The sequence below is a fragment of the Cryptomeria japonica genome, chromosome 2 (assembly GCF_030272615.1).
Source record: "Cryptomeria japonica chromosome 2, Sugi_1.0, whole genome shotgun sequence".
NCBI lineage: Eukaryota > Viridiplantae > Streptophyta > Pinopsida > Cupressales > Cupressaceae > Cryptomeria > Cryptomeria japonica.
The window spans coordinates 5,992,138-6,016,861 of NC_081406.1; the positions used below are offsets into that span (position 1 = coordinate 5,992,138).

A 24,724-nucleotide genomic window follows, 5' to 3' on the forward strand; every position below is an offset into this window, starting at 1 on the left:
GCACTACAACTACCAAAAAAAATTGTACAATTGATTTAATACATATTCTTCTAATAAATTTTTTTATTGATACCTATGCACAAATGTGTCAATTATCACTCACTATATTGTTTCAACTTTTTTGAGTAGTTACAACAAATGTGGAAGGATTTTTTATGAGCACAAAAGTTAAAAAGTGACCATTTAGAAATGACAACCAATATTTATTCATAGATGCCTCAATAATTGTGTGCTGCCATCACCAAAAAAATTGCACAATTGATCTAATACATATTCTTCTAATAAATATTTTTATCGGTACCTGTGCACAAATAGTCTCAATAATCGTGCATTGTGGTTGTACCAATAAAATGACACAACTCTTCCAATTAAACATTCAAATTTTAAATATTTGGTGTACAAGTGGGCAACTATTAGTACATGTGGAATTTTTTAGTGGGCTTTTTATTATCACGTATTGGTTATTTTTAAAGATAGTAATTGGGAGGGTTAATTAGGCAAGAACATTGTGATTACTAATACATGGGTGGCTATTAGCTCTTTTCCCCTACTAAGGACACCATACTTAGGTTTTGGTCAAATCTTCAAAAAGTCATTTTGTAGACTTTCTTCACTAGACATGCTAATGTGCATTGCTAAAAAAGAATAGAGCTACATTCCATGTAATCACTACATGCTCACAAAGAGTCCCCACAACTATTGACTCCTCTCCCCTACTAACAACACTAACAACTTTAAAGTCACAATTACTAGTATTATACTATCAAAAATATTAGACATTAAACCAAACAAATGTTATTACAATTATAAAATCATGCTTAACTAATGAATCCTTTCCCTAACATAAATGTCCTTCCAAATTCCTATAAATTTGAAAAACCGATTGGGATATGGTTAATCTAGCATCTTATTAAGATTGAATCTCATCGTTTATTCAACCTTTCAGAACGAGCATTTATGTTAGAAAATGGGACTATGATTAAAAAGTTGAATGAGCGCAGGTAGGGAAAGAAGTAATGAAGATATTGATAAAAATCCGAATCGGCGCTCAACCCAGCTAAAGCTATAATTAAAAGTTGAACATTCAATGTCAATAAAAGGCTGCACAGTAAGACTTACCTCGGCACAAGATTGATGTCCTTGTATAGTTTTACATGCCAAAGGTTATTGTACGAGGAGGTTTTTCTACGACAGAGGGATATATTACATGAGGAGGATCATTAAGAGGACCATACATCAAAAATTTGAAGCACGCCTACCAATTCTGATGATCAGAGCCTGCACTCAATCTCAGTTTGTCTCCCATCCTCAGCCAATTAAAATCAAAATCGCCATCCACTCTCACAACACGTACTTCCAGCACGTCTTCACTTGTCGAATCCATGTCCGGGTGTATCATTTCACATGCACGTAGTGTATGATCCCTTTCAATGCTGTAGCGCAGCCTGCTCGTGCCTTGAATATCAAAATTTTGGCCAAGCGAAAGACAACAAACAATATATCCTGCACAGTAGCTAATCTCCCGGTCATCTGCACAGAATTCAAAACAATTGTCTTCCTTCCCGTTCCGTCCATTCAGCTCGGCAGGCAGCCAAGTCGAAAGAGATGGCCTTTTAGACATTAGACATTGACTCTCGAAAGAGATGGCCTGCCAAATACATGATGGTTAGGTGAAGCTACTTCGCTTTAATCAGATGGGAGTAAGGGTTTCAGTTTGACGGTCATTTTTGCCGTCACGATTGTTTTTACATCCGGTGAGAGCTGGTTTACACATTGTTTTGCAGTGCAGATGGTTTACAGAGGTACCTCACCATCTATTTGAACTGTTACCTAATTATAAATGATAAAATTGACAAATATACTTTTATAATTTCAAGTTGAGACGGTGCCCTAGAAATTACGCAAATTATTTTAATGACAGAAAGGACGAGAAACGTGAATGGGAAGGGCAGAGCGAACTTTCTTTGAACTTACCTTGATAGTCTCGTAGAAGGAAAGTAACTGCTTTGAGCTGACACCGGGGCCCGCAATGAAGATGCTCTCCAAGGACTTGAGACCACCCAAGCAGCTTCCAAGTGTTGCGCTTGAAAGTTTTGTACATCCCACCAATCTCAATGTTGTCAATCCTTGCAAAGATTCCAATCCATTCAGACCAGTTAGATGACATGACTTGCTTACGTCTAATCTACACAGACTTGTCAGTCCTGACAAGCAGCATAAGCTCTGCAATTGCATACAGTCACGCGCATACAGCATCTCCAGTGATGGTGGGACCCCTCTCAGTTCGGAAAGCTCGCTGCACCCGTCCAAATGCAGTTCCTAAAGTCCACTCAACTTTTGGAAGCTGCCGGGAAGACTGCAAAATCTATTATGCTCAAAGTTGATGATTCTTAAAGAAGACAATTCGAATAGTCCGGCTGGGAGTCCATTTTCACACAGTTGGCAGTAGCCGGCATCCAGATAAGCCAAACTTTCTAGGCCACCAATGGTGGTCGGTAGCTCTCTAAGATTTGAATTGTGGTGAATTTGTAGTTTTTCCAACCGAGTCAAATTGCCAAAACTAGCAGGAAGGTCGCATAAATTCTTACACCAAGATAGATCCAATTCTTCCAGACTTGAAAGCATACCGAAATCCCCAGGCAAACAAGAAACACCACAGCCTTTCATGTTGAGAGAAACTAAGCTGTGGAAGTTTCCCACATTATTGGCCAAATTATTGGGCAGGCTTCTGAGTGAATGGCAATTGTGCAAGTCCAGAATCTGCAACTGGGTATAGATTATTGTAGCAGGAAGTGTTTCCAGGGACCCGCATTCTCTCAAAATAAGCACTTTAAGTTTCTCCGGCCATATCTGTTCAAACATCATGACACGAATAAATCCAAACCCTTACTTTGTTTACATGACTAAAAACGAAAAAAATATTTGTATGCCTTACGTTTGAATATTCTTCTGTTTTTTCGTCCCAAAGCTGAGTTATCTGACTATCGGTTACCTCCAGAATAACAAGCTTGTTCAGGTTCATTCCTGGAGGTAGCCGTGTTAACGAACATCTCGTCAATCTTAGCCATATCAATTCATCGAAGCAGGTTGCCTCAGCAAAGTGTCCCTTTATCTCAACATTTGAAAGCCAGAGCAACCTCAAGTTGTACAGCTGCTTGAACATGTCTGCCTTCATTGTCTTCCTTTCCTTGGGCTCGTAGCGAAGATAATGAACTTTTTTGGCCTTTTCCTTGATTCCATATAAAAAAACACAAATAATTCTTACTTCCGTAGTAACTGGAATCTAGCTACCATGTAAGACATAAACATAAAATAGCCACGAGAAACATATGCAACGTTAAACAGATGAAAATAAAATAATAGGATAGGAAGAAAATCCATACCCAGTGTCGGCGTAACATATGGTGCACATCGTCCTCATCGAATAGTCTTGTGCGTTTATGGGGCTCTGTAGAAATTTCACTTGCTACAGTAGTTCCCAAATCTTGGAGGCACCGATTCATCAGAAAGTCGTTACTAGAACCCAAGTTGACCAAAGACTTTTGCAAGAGATGTCTGAGAGAAGCATGAACACTCCGATTCAGCTCTGCCCAAAAGATCATAGCAATTTCTTTCTCCCTTCCTGTAAGAAAACAAGCAACATCTAGAAACATTTCCTTTTCAAAGGAATCCAGGGTATCGTAGGAGGCTCTGAGTTTCTTTTGTATATAAGGCTCATCCCTTAACTTGTCTGCCATGTCTTTCCATACATCTCTATCGTCTTCACCAACCAGAGTTTTACCAAGATGTTGGAGTGCAAGAGGATGGCCATCACAAGTATTAACAATATTGATGCTTGGGGTTTGTAGCTCTGCATCTGGACAGCCGGAATTAGGGAACGCGTGGAATTTGAATCCTTACCTTGTACATTCCATCAACGTTCGCCACTTTTAGAATTTGTTGATTCTGAGATGTAATGAGCAAACGACTGCCTGCCCCGAAGTCAGTGAAATTTCCCCCAAGAGCTTCCAGCTGCTCGACACTTTGAATGTCATCAAGGAGGAGAAGAACTCTCTTACCCCTGAGACACTCTTGTAGCAGATATTTACCTCGATCAATATGTTCTACTTCGACTCCGACTTGGGAATCTTCTTTGGGCATGAATCGGGAAACCTCTTGGAGCATATAGATTTGCAGCTCTACGAGCCCATTTTCCAGCTGACATCTTTCTCCCACATTAAGTACAAAACAATGCATTTCAAACTGACTGTAGAAGACTTCTTTGCAAACAACCTTGGCCAGAGTGGTTTTACCAATACCGGGCATCCCATGTATACCCACTTTCACAATCTTCTTCTCACGATCCGCTAAGTTGAGCAATCTCCTGACATGCTCCACGCGCCAGTCTAAACCAAAGCATTTCGGAGTATCTAAATGAACCTTAGCTGACTGTAAGAATTTCACTACCTTCCTCACTTCATCTTGAATCAAATCGCTGTCCCTGCAAAAGCGTGAACTAATATTGATGAATACTTCAATATATAGATTAAGGAGAGAGAAAAAATGTATATAAGTAGAATTTGCTGTAGCCTACGAAAATTGATCCCAAGACCATCCACTAATATTGGAAACATGATAAAACAGAGGAAAAATTTTGACCCTCGACTTATTCATAAAACACACTTCATTCAAGAACGATTGTGACTCGATAAATGTGTCGGAGAAAATAGGTATACAGATCCTACTTTCTCGGATGCGTTGAAAAGGAGGGATATCATCTATTATTTTTCCTTCTATCCAGGTGACAATGCCTTCCTCTTCAAGAGCATAGTTCAGTAGGCTAGCAAAATCTTGGCTGATATGAGGGTCACAAAAGCTTATATAAACGTCATATATTTTGAGATGAGTAAATGGAAAGGAGGTGTCGGCAGCAGGGAACATATTGAGCCTGCAAATTTTTTCAAAGAGGACACTCGATAATTGCTCAATCCAAAATCGGCCTTGGTTTATATGTATTCAAAAAGTTTCTATTCCAGCTTTTGCCTAAACATAAGTAGAGTTCCCCATTTTCAGGAATATGGAACCCGCCTGGAAAGAGCAGAAAATAATTGATAGGCGAAATGCTTATCGTAAGCGCAATATGATGTACGACAAATCGTAGATGTGAATTGATAGGCGAAATAATGTGTCCACCACTCAAAATTACTTTGTCTTTAGTCTTTGTCGCGCACTAAGCGAGATATTGACATTATTGTTGGTTTATATACTGATGTCAGCATGTTCTTTCATAATTGTCAATAATACCAACATTTGTACATTAAAAAAAAGTTGCAATGGTTATCTGCATTGTAATTTATATAGATTATCTTGTAAAATTAATTTATAAATATTTTATTAAAAAATTAATAAGACATCAATTATTAATAATAGTTTAGAATTATTAATAAAATATTAGATATTGTGTCTTGATGTGAGTGTCATCATTTATGTCATTTGATACAATATTATATGATGAGTTTTGACATAGGTCATTGTACCAATCTTCAATGTCATGCTCATCAACAATTTGAATATTGATTTTCATTGAACATAGAATTGAGGACATTTAACATCACCTAAATGGTTCTACAACAAATTAATATAGTCAGTGTAGAGGAGGAAGTGTAATCTATGTATTTCTATGTGTTTGAAATTCATGTAAACGATAAATATTTTGCTACATATTATGAGATCTTCTTTTTTTGTGCATAAAATAACACATCTAAAACTATAGTTAATCACAAGCAATCTTGAAATAATTAAATTTATAAATTAATTGTATTTTATATCTCTTTGAGCATTAATATGTATTATTTGTAGTTAATGTTGACCTTTTGTAGACAAGTATATATGCATTAGAGTTAGATTCTACCAAAAAAAGAAAAACAAATTAAAGTGAAAAAATTTTTTGCACATTTAAAGAGAAAGTCATATAATGTGAATAATAAGAAATTATGAAATGTAAATCAAATAAATAAATATATAAATTGAATGATAAAATTAAAAACATGTGATATTTATGCTTGAACTCTTCTTAATTATCAAAAAATAATAATCAATTTTGGGATATATTATTAACATCTTCAACATCTAATTGATTAAACTCAATGATAAAAAATATAAGCCATAGTTATTCAATGAAACCATACAAATTTAATCATAATTTAGTTCAGACTATTGAAATTATTAATAATAAACCTTGGCATTCCCCTCAAATAGGATTAAACACTAATATGATAGGCTATTGCTGAATAATTGATATTAAAGAATAATTTATAATAAAAAAATAAAATGATAAAATGATCATTAACTAATAACACAACAAATGATGAAACCTATAAAATCACAACCCTACCAATAACAACAAATTTAAAAAAAGAGTTCATTATAAGTTAAAAATTAAAAAGCCACAAATGCTTTATCCCACAACTCAAAACCTTACCAATAAAAGCTTGCAAGACAGAATTTTATTGGTCGCATAAAAAAAAATGGATTACAAGAAACTTTGCTACATGGAGATCCGATTATAGAAGCTTTGCCACTTACAACAATCTACAACTTTTCATAGTTTGCATCTCTCAACCAAGAAGCCCCTAATCAATCGAATACTTCAACCACTAACCAAAATACTTTGTATAATATCACCCCAATGATAACTCATTACCACATGATCGAATCTATGTAGACTTCATTGTAGACTACTACCAAAAGTATAATGGAAGAAAAATTCCCTGATGGTAAGCAATGAAAAATTGCACCATAAATGGCTTGATTATTAAGTTCCTTGTGGTGAGGGAGCATTGCAGGCATGATGGGACGAGCAATTAAAAAAACACTCACACTCTTAATGAACATGACAAAACCGGTCACAATGGATAAACATGTGTTATTTAGGATATTTAGAGGAAGGTAAACATCAAACGCTCGGCCTATTCTTATTAAAAAAACTAATGACACTTCAAATTTTGTTAACAACTGATAACAAATTGTATGTTTTTCATTAGCGTGCCTTGCTTCATGTAGAAAACATTGTGAATAGATCAAAGTAGTAGTTACAAGGAGACTAATGTTGGTTTTTCTCATTTTGAAACAAGTAGCGACTCTTGAAAGTTGGGAAAATTGTAGAATCTGAAAACTGCCCCTGCTCCTTTAGCCAGCTGATAAGAAAAAAAAAATATGACAAGAAATAAATAGCAGCATTATGCAAATTGCAGAATTATAACAAACAAACTTCAGAATAAAAATAGACCACCCCTGTTTTCATCACTGCACACAAATTCTCTTTATTACTGCTTGTATAAAACAATACAAAGGTCTAAAATATAAATCAAAGTCTCTAAATATAGGACATGCACCAAACAAAAAGAGAGCATGTGTAGCATGCATTATTGACTAAAAAAACCAGACTAATTATAGTTTCAAAATTATATGCTTCAACATGCATTGTTTAGCCAAAATTAGACCTGGCAGTTAAAATCTAAAATCTAAACTAAACTTTATCACCGAATGAGCTAATTCAAAAAAAAACTTGCATACATAGCATGCTTTATTTACTAAACTAAAAAATATTAACTATTCTAAAATTATATTCAAACATCCTAAATTTAGCTTGCTGCATGGCAGTATTTGGTAGTGGATCTTGGATCATGCGGTGGTGCATTACTGTGGAGGGTAAACAACCAAGCTTCCAACTGCATGACCAGTGGATGCAAAGAAAATGGTAATGCATGGAGTTGCATACTTGAGCAGCATCAGTTCACCACATACTCCCCCTTGATACTGAGAGGGTTCACAATCTTATCTCGTAGTGCAAAAAACTAAGCCTTTGCAACTGACTTCGTGAAGATATCTGCTAGTTGATCTTGAGTATTGATGTGCTTCAATTCAACGTCCTTCTTCTGCACCAAATCTCGAATGAAGTGATATTTCATGTCAAAATGCTTTGTTATACTATGAGGAACCAGATTCTTTGCTAATTTGATGGCAATCACATTGTCACAATAAATCACTGTAGGTTGAATTTGCTTTTCTCCAATTTCTTCCAAAATATTTTTGAGCCAAAGAGCTTGTGTACCTACTGAGGTAATTGCAACATACTCTGCTTCTGTGGATGAGAGGGCAACAATACTTTGATTTTTTGAGCTCCAAGTAATTAATCCAGAACCAAAAGAGAAACGAATCCCAGATGTAGACTTACGGTCATCCATACTACCTCCCCAATCTGAATCACTAAAGCCAACAAGATTGAACTTTTCAGAAGAGTAGTAATGAATACCAATATTTTAAGTCCCTTTCACATACCTCAAAATTCTCTTGGTTGCCTTCATATGTATTTCTAATGGATTTGTCATATACCTTGAAACAAGTGAAATTGAATAGGCAATATCAGGCCTCGTGTGGGTTAGAAACATCAAGCTCCCCACAATACTTTTGTAAGCTGTCTCATCAACTAAATCAGCACCATCATCTCTACACAACACAATTCCATTAGCACTTGGAGTGGAGGCAGGGTTACAATCATTCATATCAAATTTCTTTAGTATATCTTGTGCATACTTTGTTTGACAAATGAAAATATCATCCTTACTTTGATAAACCTCCATTCCTAGAAAACATTTCATGAGAACAAGATATTTCATCTCAAATTCATTCATCCTAGCAACTTTGAATTCATCTTTCATCTTAGAACTACTACCCATATACAATAGATCATAAACATACAAACTTATGATTAGAATATCAATACCTTCTTGTTTGTAGTAAAGGGTAGGATCACTCTTACTTCTTTGGAAGCCATTCTCCTGAAAGTATCCATCAATCCTGGCATACCATGCTCTTGGTGCTTGCTTGAGGCCATACAAAGCCTTCTTCAACCTGTAGACATGATGCTCTTTTCCATCCACTTCAAAACCTTGTGGCTGCTCCACATATACTTCCTCTTTTAAGTACCCATTCAAGAAGGAACTTTTCATATCCATATGATGTATGCTCCACTTCTTCTGAGCTGCTAATGAAATCAACATTCTTATGGTCTCTTGTTTTGCTACTAGTGCAAATGTCTTCATAATCAATTTCATACTTATGTGTGAAGCCTTGCGCAACTAATCTTGGCTTGTTTCTTTCAACACTCCCATCATTGTTAAACTTGGTCTTGCAGACCCATTTGGTGCCAATCATTTTCTTGTCATGCAGAAGTTTTGTCAACTCCCAAGTGTCATTCCTATGAATGGACTCCATCTCTTCTTCCATGGCTTGTACCCAAACCTCATTAGTACATGCATCTTTAAAACATGATGGTTCAAGTTCAGTCTTGGCTAATAAAGAAAAATTCACTTTCTCACCTATTGGGTTTTCTTCATGTACTTGATTTGCACTCCTCTGGTAGATATCACTCAATCTCCTTACCTTCCTTATAGAACTTGGAGAAGAAGTTGGACTTGAACTTGGTACTGAAGAACTTGATGAAAGGATGCTCGGTGGAGTTAAACCACTGGATACAGAAACATTAGTTAGCTGCTCATGATCAATATCAGCAATTATATCATCATTCAAAACAGATTTTTGCTTCTCAACATGGCCTTTTAAATGACCATAAACTCCCCCTTCATCAAAAATTACATCTCTTGAGACAATAAGCTTATTAGTGATGGGATTATACAATCTATAAGCCTTTCTTTTCTCACTATACCCAATAAAAATACATGACTCGCTCTTTGCATCTAACTTATGTCTATTCTGATTAGGTACATGCATATAATTCAAACAACCAAAAACTTTGAAATGATTAACATTAGGCCTTTTTCCATACCAAGCTTCATAAGGAGTCATCTTTTCTAGTGCACTAGTGGGGCTACGATTGAGTATGTAAACTGTTGTAGCAACTGCGTCTCCGCAATAAGAATTGCTCAATCCCTTGGTTCGTAACATGCACCTTGCCATTTCAACCACAGTACGATTCTTCCATTCAGCTACTCCATTCTGTTGAGGTGTGTATGTAGTAGTAAGTTGTCTCCTAATGCCATTCATATCACAATAACTCTAGAAAGCCTTTGAACAAAATTCTCCTCCACAGCCAGTCCTCAAACATTTGATCTTGCACCCTTTCTCATTTTCTATGAGGGCTTTGAACTTCTTAAATGTATCCAGGGCTTCATCTTTGGCCTTCAAAAAATATACCCAGCAATTTCGTGAGTAATCATCAATAAAAGTGATGAAATATGATGACTTACCCAAACTCTTAGTCTTCATAGGACCACATATTTCTGAATAAACAAGTTGAAGTGGGTGATGGGACCTCCATGCTTTTCCCTTGCATGCTTGCCTTTAGCACATCCTTCACAAACAACCTTATGCTCCTCTACCTTGGGCAAACCAGAAACTAATGCATGTGAGGTTAGAAACTTCAAACCATGAAAATTTAAATGCCCATACCTGAGATGCCATAGCCAACTTGAATACTCATAAGCCATATTTGCCAAACTGTTGTTATGTTCACCAAACCTCAAGGGGAACATCCTATTTCTTGTCATAGGCACAACAGTGATCACCATATTGTTCTTATTCTTATCATATATAGTACATGTCTTATTCTTAAAGACTACTTTATAGTTTTTCTCACATAGTTGCCCAACACTTAATGAATTGTGCTTCAATTGTGGAGTATAATAAATATCATGAATACTCTTTATACCTTCTTTTGTTTGGACCTCCGTAGCTCCTTTGGCAGCAACCTCCAACGATTTATCATCACCAAGCTGGATCTTGGATTTGAAACTTCCATCCTTTGTTGAAAACAACTTTTCATTCCCTGTCATATGGTTAGAGCATCCAGAATCTAAGTACCAATTATCTTTACTAGTATTTTCACCCTTGGCATAAGATAAAAATAAGTGAAAAGGAGGATTCTCACTACTTTCTTAAGCATGGATAGCACTTTTACCATCTTTCAATCTGCATTCTCTTTCAAAGTGGTTATACATATTACAATGGTAACATTGAGAATTTCTCTTATCAAATCTGTCTCTACCTCTTCCTCCACAACCACCTCTTCCTCTTGAGCCACCTCTGCCTCTACCTCTTGAAGAATTTTGGCTTTGTCCTTTACCTTGGCCTTGATTGATTTTGGCACTACTGTTGTTTGCATCTTCATTTTTGTGATTTACAATTTAGAGGAAAACGCTTTCTCTACACCTTCAAAACAATCTTTCAATCTTTCTTTATGAGCATCAAGGATCCAACCAATTGATCAAACTATAGTTTTGTCAAATCCTTGCTTTCTTTTATGATTATGGCAACATGATTCCATTTGGGTGTCAAAGATCTCAATACCCTTTTTTTATCAAAACTTCATTACTTACAATTTCCCCAAATGTAGCCATTTTATTGACCACATCTTTGACTCTGACACAATAGTCACTTATGCTTTCAGCTTCTTGCATCTTCAAATATTCTAACTCTTGCTTCAATGTCTGAAGCTTGACCACCTTAACTTGATCACTACCCTGGTAAGCTTCTTCTAGAGTCTTCCAAGCATCTTTGGCAGTTGTTGCTCCTGATATTCTTGGAAATAAGCTCTTATCAAGAGCTATCTGAATGTGAATAAAATCTTGAGCATTCTTCTTCCTTGCTTCATTTCTTGTTGTTCTTTCAATCGTTGTAAGGGTATTCCAATTAGCTAGCTCCTCATAACCTGTTTCAATAATGTCCCACAAATCTTTTCCAATAAAAAAAGTTAACATCTTAATGCACCAATAATCATAATCATTCCCATCAAATTTTGGAATGGGCATCTGGTTAGAATTCAACATGATTAACTTTGGTGAAATTCCAACTATAAAATCTTTAACCCAAAACAATATTACATGCTCTAATACCACTTGTAGAATCTGAAAACTGTGCTTGCTCCTTTAGCCAGTTGATAAACAAAAGAATAAATATGACAGGAGAAACAAATTGCATCAATATACAAATTGCAGAATTATAACAAATACACTTCAGAATAAAAATAGAGCACCCCTGTTTTCATCACTGCACACAAATTCTCTTTATTACTACTTCCATAAAACAATACAAAGGTCTAAAATATAAAGTTTTCTATACCTCCAAAAATATAAATCAAAGTCTCTAAATATAGGACATGCACCAAACAAAAAGAGAGAATGCGTAGCATGCATTATTGACTAAAAAATGGATTAATTATAATTTCAAAACCATATGCTTCAGCATGCATTGTTTAGCCAGAATTAGAACTGGCAATTAAAATCTAAAATCTAAACTAAGCTTTATCACCGAATGAGCTAATTGAAAAAAAAAACTTCTGTATTTGCTAAACTAAAACATATTAACTATTCTAAAATTATATTCAACCCTCCTAAATTTAGCTTGCTGCATGGCAGTGTTTGGCAGTGGATCTTGGATCATACGGTGGTGCATTACGGTGGAGGGTAAACAGTCAAGCTTGCAGCTGCATGATCGGTGGATGCAAAGAAAATGGTAATGCATGGAGCTGCATACTCAAGCAGCATCAGTTCACCACAAAAATGGACTTCAACAGTGAGAAATGTCAATTATAGAGCTAAAATTTTGAATGGGGAGCAAGCAACCCATGCTTATGACTTCTCTATATTGCTTGAGAGATCCCAATGCCATCTTCAATTTCCTCAAATCTCCATTTGAAATTTTAACGATCTCATCACATTCACCGCAAGAGATTTAGACAGCTGCAACCAATTTTGCTCTATCAAAATCCCCGTAGGCACATCATCTAAATATGAGGAAAGAGGAAACAATGTTAGGGTGCATTTGAGAAGTTTAATCTCCATTCTCCCAAAAAATTTAAAATAACAATGAAATGGGTTTATAGGATTCTGTGCTAAATGAAAATTTCTCAAATTCAAATGTTCTAAGACTAGCATAACATTTATATTTGAATTGAATTATTCTGAAAATTAGACTACCTTATTGACATTTGTACATTTAAATGAAATGACAAAATGTGTGCTTGAAGAAAGCTTGATGTCCTTAATATAGTTTTACATGCCAAATGTTATTGTATGAGGAGGTTTTTCTTCTATACAAAGTAAAATTACATTAAGAGGATCATACATAAAAAATTTGAAGCACGCCTTCCAATCCTGATGATCAGAGCGCACACTCACTCTTAGGTTGTCTCCCATCCTTAGCCAATTGAAGTCAAAATGGCCCTCTACGCTCACCACACATACCTCTAGCACATCTTCACTTCTCGAATCCATGTCCAGGTGGATAATTTCACATGCACGTAAATTGTGATTTCTTTCAATGTTGTAGTATAGCCTATTCGTCCCTTCATGATCCAAGTGAAAGACAACAAACGATATATCCTTCACACTAGCTAATCTCGTTGTCAACTACATAGTATCCAAAATAATTGTCTTCCTCCCCATATGGTCCACTTGGATTGGCCTACAGCCAATTGTACGAGGTGACTCTTCTAGACATTAGGCATTGACTCTCAATAGAGATGACTTGCCAAATACATGCTGATGGTTACTTATTTTTAATCAAATGGGAGTATAGGTTTCACTTTGACGGTCACCTATGTCGGCGCAATTGATTTTCCCTCCGGTGACAACTGATTTACACATTGTCTCTCAGGTGTTTCAACCACAGCTATTCTAGTTCCAAAGATGTCAAATCGTACATCATGTTATTGACATGTTAGTCTATCGAAGCTATTGTTTGCCAAATCTACAATGTAAAACATGCGACTAACTTGCATGTTATGCACACAGTACAGCCGTTTTGGAGCCAGAATAGCTACGTCCATCTCAACACAGTGTAGATATTGTACAGAGGTACTCACCATTTATTTCAACTGTTAAATTGTAATATAATTATACTCTTACAAATGTCACATCTAAATCACTTTATATATCATAAAAGATAAAATTTACACAATTCACTTGATAAGACAGTGTTATAGTAAAAAGAAAATTATTTTACTAATAGTAAGGATGAAAAATGTGAATTGGAAGTGGAGCGAGAACTTTAGTTGAACCTACCTTATGTATCTTAAAAGGATCACATTTTCTTTGATGTGACCCAAGGCCCCGCAATGAAGATGCTCTCCAAATTCTTGAGACCAACCAAGGAAGTGATTGAGGCCCTTTATAACATGCTCATTTATTCTATTATTCTTTGTGGCCTTACATTAGTTGATACTTCTACTATGTGTATCTTAAAGGAGTTGAAATACTTTAGGATCAATCATTAATTAAGGTTTTATTAAACTCATTCTTAAAGATAATAATAAATATTTAATGACTGGTTGGCAATCCATTACTTTGCTTAATAACTCTTACAAAACTATAACCAAATCTTTGGCCAAAATAATTAAACCCATTATCCAAATGACGGCGTGACTACAACAAACAGGATTCTTAGGAGGAAGATTTATCCTTGACAATCTTATGTTAGTCTAGGAAATAATTGAATAGGCCCAACAAACTACCTAGGATGCTCGTATTGTCAAACTGGACTTTGGCAAAGCCTATGATCACATTCGATGGCCTTTCATCCTTAACATGTTGCAATGACTATGATTTGGCCCTAAAATTCGTGATCACATCAAAATGTTTTTCATAGATGCTAATGCTAGATTAGCAGTTAATGATTCCCTCTCTCCTCAATTCACTTTTCAAAGATCTATTCACCAAGGTTGTCCTCTAGCTCCTTTCTTTTATGTCCTTAGTGTTGATGCTCTTAGCTATTTACTCCATCATGTGAATTCTAATCAACTTATTCATGATATCTCCTTGCCTAATAATGTGTCTACCCTCATGCACAATTTGTTAATGACTATTTACTTTTTATCCAAAACAATGTTGATGAGGTGGTTGATACTATGGATACCTTGGACCTATTTTTTATCATAACTAGATCCAAATTGGCTATGCACAAGACATAATTTATTATGTCTCATTTCTGCCCAGCATGTATTCCTATTGAATGGAAATAAATAAACAAGACACAATCACTAGATATTTATGCATCTCCTTCAGAGTTGGAAATTTTCTCAAAGATATGTGGAACTAGTTTATGAAAAAATTCAAGGCCAAACTTTTGAATTGGACTAATAGGGTCCTAGCTATGGTTGGTCACATCCAAGTGACAAACAAAATCTTTCTTACGAGTCATGTTTATATATCTACACATTGTTGGCTACCTTCTAATAATGTCAAAAAACAATTAACCCAGCCTATTAGGATTTTATATGGGCCAAATTGAGAAACAAAAAGGGACTACATGTTACTTCCTAACAACATTGTATTCAACCTAAGGACAAGGGAGAACTAGTGATCATTATTTAGTACACATAAGGAGTTTGTCTAATAACTAAATGGATAATTAGAGCTTTGGATGGTGAAGCTTCTTGGAAGAAATTGACTAAATTTCACATCCAAAATACCTCACATGGATTGTTTTGCAGGACTGTTATCAGGATTGCTTGGTAAATCACTTCAACAAATTTTATATGGTTTGATTAGTCTCTTAATCCATGGGCTAAGTTTCCCTTGTTCCTTTATCTGGTGGAACTAATTGGTTCAAGAAAATGACAAACCATTAGGTACTATTGGGTAAAAGCACAATGGTGTGTAGCCTTTTTATAAAGGAAGTGGCCAGCACAACTAAAAAAGTTTAACTTCAACCGCATAAAAGTGACATTTCTAAATTGATTTTCAAAATTATGTAAATTGATTAAATGTAGAAATATTAATGAAATTTATGTTTGTTATTTAAAAAAAAAATTATTATATATTCAAAGACAGATTTTTTATTGTTGAAAATCAAGGGTTCTAGTCAGCGTCACCAAAAAAAAATGAGAACAAACTTATTTTTCTCTGATTTTATTTTCCAAATAGAGGACATATATATGCAGTGTTAAAAAAAAAAAAAAATTTAACGTATATATATTTTTTATAATAATATTTTTAAGTCCAACATAGCTGAATTTGGCAGTTTTTATTCGGCGTCACCTTTTGTCTACTAAATTTATCATTATAAAAAAAATATACCCTTTTGGAGAAGATTATTTCATATAGTAAAAAATATTTTTAATTTTTTTTAATATCATTTAATATTTTTTTCAAATTTCAAATCAGCATCTTTTTGAACTTTAAAAGCTTACTTGCAATGTTTACAAAGTTAAAAAATAATTAAAATAAATCAAAATACAAAAAAAATTATATGTCCAGATTCTTGACTTCGAGCTCTACAAAAGGATATTTTTTAATTTTTGTAAAAAAATATTTTGTCTGAAGAAAACATAGAAGAAGTGAAAAGTTCCAAAAATGCAGATAAAATGGTGATTTTAGTGCCACATCACCTAACACATAGGCTAGTTCGTCTATACTCTTGGCGCCATCTAGGCAGGGTAAAAGCACAAAATTGTGTCACGTTTTAAGCCAGCTTATCAACACAAGTAAATTTAACTAAAAAATAATTTTAGTCAAACATATGGTCTATGTAGATTCATTATAGCTAAGTCATATATGGGCCACAACATTTCAAATTGGAAGTATCTACTAAATGTATATTCTATACCACTTTGGGTCTAATTACCAAAACAAAAAAAGATTAGAAAAACTCGATATTTCAACAACTCCTACTCTTATAAATAATATTTTTTTTTAAATGTAAAAATACCCTTTTATAGATCTATAAGTGAATTTTCCAAAATACATATCTTTTAATATTTAAATTAGTTTTTATATTTTATTTTTATTGAAAATAGGTCATCAACACTAAAATATAAGGTTGATTATCTTGTTAATAAAAAACACTAAAATTTATTTAAAATTTTTGAGAAAAAATTGACTTATGTCAAGATGATACAATTCTTTTCTAATTTGGATAAATAATTAAGAAAAAAGGTGGTGGGAATTGGAAAGAGCTATATTTCAGCACAACTTTTCAAATTTATTGAAAAATATGTATCTATATAAATAGTAAAAAATATATCCATGCACTAAAGTTTCAAGTTATCAATATACACAAAAAAAAATTGAAGAAAAAAATAGTTAAATTTACTAAATAAAGTTTGGCAGTTTGTGTAACTTTGATTTCAACATTTTATCAACAACTAAATTATAGTGTTTATTTTATTAAAAAACTACATTCAAATAATTTTTTAAATTTTTGTTAAAATTACACATAAAATAGACAAAAGAATATAAATTTTATTAGTTTACATTATTTCAAAATTTAATATATATATTTCACTTTCTATTGATATAATTTAAAAAAATTAATCAGCATTGACCATTTCTTTTATAAAAGTGTGACACAGCTTTGTACTTTTATCCGACACCACAATCGCACCATTGGGCACTACGTGGGGAGAAAATAGTTCGGTCAAACTGCACCAGTTAACCCAAAGGGTGCACAGCTTTGCGCTTTTGTCCTATTAAAGGTTCAAAGGAAAATGCCTTTTTAGAAAAAGTTCAATTTTTGGGGGATCTATGGGACCCTTCCATTTACCAATGCAAAACATGGCCTATCCTTAAAATCCACTTCCACCTTTGAGCTTTGATAAGAAGCCAATTATTGAAAATAAAAAATAAGGTGCTCCTAAACTTCATAATTTGTTATCCCTGGATTGTCATGCAAACTTTTTCAATGATTGGAGATGGCCTAATGCTTGTGGAATCTTCTTATTCCAACTTTGAATCATTTACAAACAAATCCTTCCTCCTATCACCATCTCAATAAGATGTCCAACATTGCTTTTTTCTTCAGTCCAAATATAATATGGTTAGCTTCCAAATCTAGAAGTCCAAAGTTGATGCACAATCTCAACTCTTAGCATGGAAATTTCTTCATGCTTAATTATAGATTAGTAACCGCCTTTAATTTGTTTACCCTCTTCCCAAATGCCCTTTTTGTGCAAAATTAGAATTTATAAAACATGCTTTTTGGTTTTGTAGTCATGCTAAATTTTTTATGGAACTCTCTATTCACCGCCTTGCCTACCTTATTTCCGAGTGAACTCACAATAATGGTTCCCACTTTTTTGCCACTTTAGACACTAAGATGAACGTTTTTAAAATAATCTTCAACTTCCGAGAACTATAACTTTTAAACTATTACAAATTTGAAGATGATGTAAATTAGTGATTTGTAGCATTTTATCTGTAGATTCTATATATATTTTTTTCAAATTTTTTTGAAGTTGTTTTTTTAAATTTTTCCATCTCCCTCGAAAAGTAGTTTTATACAACAAACTACATTTTGTAAGAGTGATGTGCCTCCCGAAATGCATAATTGTTTTTCTATAAATGATAAAAACTCAATTATTTTGAATTTTGGTTTGTAACATCAATAGCTAGGGTTTGTATTTGGTTTGATAGTGATATGTTGAATATTTTTCATTATATTAAGTTTTGAAGTCTCGACTAGTCATAATTCAGACATAGGTTTAAGTTTGAACACATAACTTGTTATATGTATATCAAAATTCAATTTTATTTTTTTTGTTAGAAAGAAGACGTCAATACCTAGGGTATAGATATTTTTCAAAAAAAAATTGAATTAGTTTCCTATTTTTCCCAATGCATTGAACAAAAAAGTTCATGTTCGGTGAAAAACCAATATTCCATAAAATTAAAAAAACAAGAACATAATAAATCCACAATGCAGTAAAATTATACTCATTGGAAATCTTTCTCCAAGTACTACCATCTAATATTTTTGGGTTATCAAGATTATTTCATTTGTGTCTTGAACCAAAGGTCCGAAGTCAAAAATTCCTCAGAACTCTGATTTTTTTTGGGAGAAACCTCTAACAAGAGGGTTCGAATGAACACGGGTTTGCGTGAAGGGGGGTCCGCTCGAACCATAAGGGGTTCGTGTGGACCCCCCTTCACTCGAACCCACATGCTAAATTATGACACACACTTTTTCATAACGACCGAGTTCGAACGAAGGTTTGACCTTTTCTAACTATCGGCATTCGTTCGAACCCTGGCCGACTCAAAAAAAAAAATTGTGCATTTAAGTAGGGTCGTATAAATATACATAATTTTTTTCATTTTTTAACACACAAATGATTAAAACAATTCACATTTTTGGATGAAAGAAGACATTTGAAAATTATTTTGAGGGCAATAATTTGAAGATATTTGAAGGTTTTTTAAAAGCATGGGGAACAAGAAGAGAAGGCAAAATAAGACTTCAAGGAATTATTCTCCCAAAACAAAACTAAGATATCAGAACAAAGAAGACAAAGATATCATGGTGCAAGTATGTATTTTTATTTTTATTTCTATTTAATTTTATATGTATTACGTACAAAAATAGTGTTTATTTGTTCGTGTTAATTAGTTCAATATTTTTTATCTAATATTTTTAATGAAAATTAATTTAAAAAATATTAATTTAATTAATTTAATTTATATAATAATTCTATCTTAATTAATTATAAATGATGTTATTTTTATTAAATTAATTGGAAATAGTAGGATTAAAAATAATCTCGTTTTAATTGGAAAGCATAATTAATTTGAAATAATATGTGTATTTGCAAATTTCAAATTCCATTAACTTGCTTGTTGTGTAATTGACTTTTTCTCCTATATAATTAAGTCCATTTATAATAGATAAGACCTATTATGTCATAATTTAGGTTCTAACTTATATCATATTTAAGGCATGTACTTAATTTCATGTGATAGGCCCTTTAATATCACATAATATATCTGTCTTAAGGGGAGTCAAGTATATTAATGTGAAATTGTTTTGCATACGTGGTTGTATTAATTAATAATAAGGCCTATTATGTGATATTAGGACTTATTACATTGATTATAGGTCTTAAATGTGACATAAATTTAGAACCTATTATGTCATAATAGGTTCTATTTATATGACTTCACGTATGCAAAAACATTTCACATTATACTCAAGAGTCCCCTTAAGATAGGTATATTATGAAGATCATATTAGGATAAGTATTACATGTGATATTAGGAGGTCTATTATTCAATAGGTCTTAAATACACATGAAATTATTGTCCACATGTTATGACATAATTTTAAATGTCTTACTAAATGTCTTGAAAATTTGGTTTCAAATTAAACTTGGAATTTCATTGCATTCAAAATATTCTCTGTCATCTTAAATTATGTGCAGAACGGTCTCGAGAAGAAGGGAGTTCTGAAGTGGGAGTCGAGGCAAACGAACCTATTGAAGAACACAATATAGTTGATGAACATAGGGAGGAGCTTGTCCAAGTTGAACCAATGGAGGTTGAAGGAGAGGGGTTAGGCTCCTTACTTTCTACCACTAGTATGGAAGAGCATATTGTGGATCTAGCTAAACAAGTGAAGAGAAATATTTCTTATAAAAATTTAGATCATTTACTTGAAATGGATGTGGATGAGTTGAAACGTCTCAGTGAAGAACCTAGACATACTAAAAGGAGGTCAATGAATAAAAGTGCAAAAGAAATAATGTCTCATTTCAACAATCTTGATACTACACTAGGAAAAGCTCAATTGTTATTAATTGTACTTACTTGTCAAGACTTAATAGATCCACTGAAATTGTTGGGTATAGATACAACAAGTCAAAAGAGGAAAACTTCTCAGCTACAAAAATCTATTGTTGATAATGTTAAGAAAGGTTTGGTGAACATTGGTAAAAAAATCTCGAACAGTAGATAAGACCATTTCAAGAAGAGTGATGTTGACATCTTTAGTAAATGAAAAATTGCCTCAAAAAAGACAAATCTCTTCACTGTCATCTGAGTTTGGTTTTAGTAGAAGGACAATATCAAAATATGTTATAGATGTATGCAGTTGATTAGGATGTATATAGTAGATATCTAATTCTGAATGCATGTACATAGTACATATCTAATTCTAAATGCATGTAATTTGTAAGTTGTTAAAATAATTGTATAAAGTATAATCTAGTCTAAACTTCATACATGCATGAAATATATAATCTGATCAAACACAAACCAAGTATAAAGTATAATCTAGTCTAAACTTCATACATGCATGAAACATATAATCTGATCAAACACAAACTAGATATAAAGTATAATCTAGTCTAAAATTCATACATGCATGAAATATATAATCTGATCAAACACAAACCAGGTATAAAGTATAATCTAGTCTAAACTTCATACATACATGAATATATATAATATGAAAGTCTATAAAAAGATAAACAAATGAGCTATAAAGTCCAGCAAATCAACAGGGATCATGTCAGCCACGAACAGAGTGACCATCTCAGGGAGAGTCCTGGTGAGAGTCTGGATGTCCAATAGACCCCTACAGAAGTAGAATTTATTTAAATATTAAATATAGATCTCTCTAGACACATGTACATCAAATCCGACTAGAGTTAAATTAAAATTAAAATATAAATTGTAATGCATGTGTATACATACATGTACATATATACAAAAAACCATAACTAACATGTCCACTAACAACATCGAAAGAATCTCTCCTGCGCACACGCTCAAAGTTAAAGCTAGGAGTGACATGAGCTAACTACTATATATATGTGTGTGTGTGTGTGTGTGTGTATTTAAGGATTAGTCCAGGATCAATTTAAATGATACAAATTAACTTAGAACTAGATTATTTATTAAATGATCCATATATAGATTTATCGTACATTATAACATGTATACATATCTTGTAAAAATTTAAACGCACATGTATGTACATACCTATGTATTAGGAGTAGGTTCTATAGTCTGATCATGTCCTGTGACATCACTTGTGCCTGCATATGTCTCTCTGGTTGTACGTATGATTGAAGAGTGTAAGGGGCTAACTAGATTTTTAGGCATTATGGATGAAGTGTCTGACTGTAGTAGCATATCCATAAACCCGATATGGCTCAAACCTCGTAGTTGCTCCTCAAATGAATCCAAGCCCTCATCTGTGATATTGACCTGATCAGCTCATATCTCCTCCTCAAATGAATCCAATCCCTCATCTATGATATGGACCTGATCAGCTCGTATCTCCTCCTCTGCAGCAACAAAGTGATTTGTAGGTGGGTCAGTGCTCGAAGCATGCGTAGAGTGATGAGAATGTTGTGACTGCCTTGGGGTATGTGTCGATGCAGTGGTAACCTACCCGTCTCTGAGAATCTCCTCTCTAACATCAACCAATGGTATCCCAAGTCGAGATGAAATAAAATGGTAAGAATGTAGTAGGTCCTCGGCTAAATACTACGACATCTGTACATGTCTACTACCTCTGACTATAGCTACTACCTCATCTGGGGAGGGGATGCCAGCAATAATATACTCTCATCTGAATCTAAAGCCACCCCGTGACTAGAAGATGCATGATCTGTGGATGATCTCGAACATGGGCGGCTCATCATATAACTGCCTTGCTTGTCAGATGATATGGTGGCTGTTGTTGATGCAATCTGTCCAATCCTATCAATTGCTTCTCTTTGAGAAGCAATCACAACGTGATCCACTATGGGGGCCAAGGTTGGGATCATTGCAGGAAATCTCTGGCCAACAAGGTCCCTGTGTCTAGGAGGAGCTCTATCATGCCTACAATATGCATCTCTATCAGCAATCCAACCCCTCCCCTGTCTATAATATGCTGGAATATCAAGGTAGTTTGGTTTCATCTGACAATGAACCTCAACAAATACTTATTGTGTAAATTATAATGGTATCTGGTTGTTATTAGGATAATAACCATGGGCAGCTAAGGAGCATGGGTAAATCAATGGTGCAACCTGTGGGTCGATACATCTCGTGACCTGATATCCTCTCACCTTGCTCTTCTCTTGATACTGTGGAAAACATCTCTCCTTGATGGTCTCCTTCAAGACCACCCTCACCACATCAGCAAAAGAATCAGGACCCCTCACCTCACTCCTCAACTATCTATAAATATCCTCTATAACCTCAGGTGAGAATGAGGTGTGAGAAACTAAGTGGTCCCTCAATGTCTGCAAACTATCAAAAATGGATGTGCATGTACTCTTGTACATGCCATCAGTACGGGAGTCATCTAATATAACCCTCAACCTATGCAGATCACGATCACTGTACTAGAAAATGGTAGCAATGTCGGGCAACGGGGGATCTTGATGTGGAGGATCTATATCATCAATATGTGGCTCATGATCAGGAGCCTGCACAGGTGGATCCTGATCAAGAGCCTGTGAAGGTATGTCCTTGGACGCCATCTATTTAGGTATGTCATAAAGTTAAAATAAATGCATAAGCACACACACAAATGAAGTGCATTCAATTTAAAACATTAAAAATTAAAATCAGTTAAATTGCAGAGAGAGAGAGATAACATATATTTCAGATATATATATATAATCAAAAATTCAAATATTTCAAAGAGAGAGAGATATATATGTATTTAAAGATCTTGAATACATAAAAAATTCAAGAACATGATATATATAATTTTTATAAGTCAATAACAAAAAAAATTAGTTCTATATTTTATTGTAACGTATAAATATTTGTGTATATATCAAAATTAATTTTTTTGTTTGAAACTAAAACATGGGCATTGATCTACAAAATGTAATGTAACTTCTCTAAATTTTTTGACATTGTTTGTTATTGAAATCCATATCTCAAAAAAATAGAGGTCACTGTATTTTTGTAATGGGCATATGATTATAAAATTATTAAATCTATAATATGTGATTCTAAGGAGAATGTCATATGTACACTAGGATGTTATAAGGGGTCATATGTGGTCCAAAGGGGTCACCTATGTGTTAACGCATGCATGACCCCTTAGGACCACATATGACCCCTTAGGACACTATGTGATGGACTAAGGCCCGTCATATGTGGTCCTATGGGGTCACGCATGTGTTACCCCTTAGGACACTATGTGATCCTAAGGGGAACGTCATATGCACACTAGGATTTTATAAGGGGTCATATGTGGTCCAAAGGGGTCACGCACATGTGTGTTAACACATGCATGTGACCCCTTAGGACACTATGTGGTGTACTAAGGGGTCATATGCGGTCCTAAGGGGTCACACATGTGTTAGAACACATGTGTGACCCCTTAGGACCACATATGACCCCTTAGGACACTATATGATCCTAAGGGGAATGCCATATGTACACTAGGATGTTATAAGGGGTCATATGTAGTCCTAAGGGGTCACGCATGTGTTAACGCATGTGTGACCCCTTAGGACCACATATGACCCCTTAGGACACTATGTGATGGACTAAGGGGTATGTCGTTCACACTAGGATTTTATAAGGGGTCATATGGAGTTCTAAGGGGTCACGCATGTGTTATAACACATGTGTGATCCCTTAGGACCATATGGGTAAAAGTACAAAGTTGTGTCACACTTTTACAAAGGAAATGCTCAATGTTGATTCAACTTTTTAAATTAAATCAATAGAAAGTGAAATATATGTTTTGAATTTTGAAATGATGTAAACTAATCAAATTTATATTCTTATGTGTATTTTAAGTTTGTAATTTTAACAAAAATTTAAAAAATTATTTGAATATAGTTTTTTATAAAGTAAACACTATAATTTAGTTGCTGAAAAAATGTTGGAATTGAAGTTACACAAGCCACCACACTTTATTTAGTAAAATTTACTTTTTTTTCTTGATTTTTTTTTTGTATATTGATAACTTCAAACTTTAGTGCATGGATATATTG

General features: G+C 34.1%; 2 protein-coding genes across 3 annotated transcripts; both read right to left on the bottom strand.

Moving 5' to 3' along the window:
- Positions 1 to 1,043: 1,043 nt before the first annotated feature.
- Positions 1,044 to 5,054, bottom strand: LOC131064843 (disease resistance protein RPV1-like). 2 transcript variants are annotated; one of them, XM_059213656.1, is made up of 5 exons: positions 4,725 to 5,054; positions 3,384 to 4,480; positions 2,936 to 3,229; positions 1,975 to 2,850; positions 1,044 to 1,648 (listed from the first exon to the last, which is right to left on the bottom strand). In XM_059213656.1, exons 2-4 carry the CDS (start codon positions 3,735 to 3,737, stop codon positions 2,320 to 2,322), a joined length of 1,179 nt encoding a protein of 392 aa, XP_059069639.1. In that variant the 5' UTR covers positions 3,738 to 4,480; positions 4,725 to 5,054; the 3' UTR covers positions 1,044 to 1,648; positions 1,975 to 2,319. The 2 variants fall into 2 exon arrangements, with proteins under 2 accessions (XP_059069639.1, XP_059069637.1); XM_059213654.1 differs by having other exon boundaries at positions 4,574 to 5,054.
- On the bottom strand, positions 3,871 to 23,245 carry LOC131873728 (disease resistance protein ADR2-like). The gene is made up of 2 exons (XM_059216919.1): positions 23,136 to 23,245; positions 3,871 to 4,480 (listed from the first exon to the last, which is right to left on the bottom strand). Exons 1-2 carry the CDS (start codon positions 23,243 to 23,245, stop codon positions 3,871 to 3,873), a joined length of 720 nt encoding a protein of 239 aa, XP_059072902.1.
- Positions 23,246 to 24,724: the final 1,479 nt, after the last annotated feature.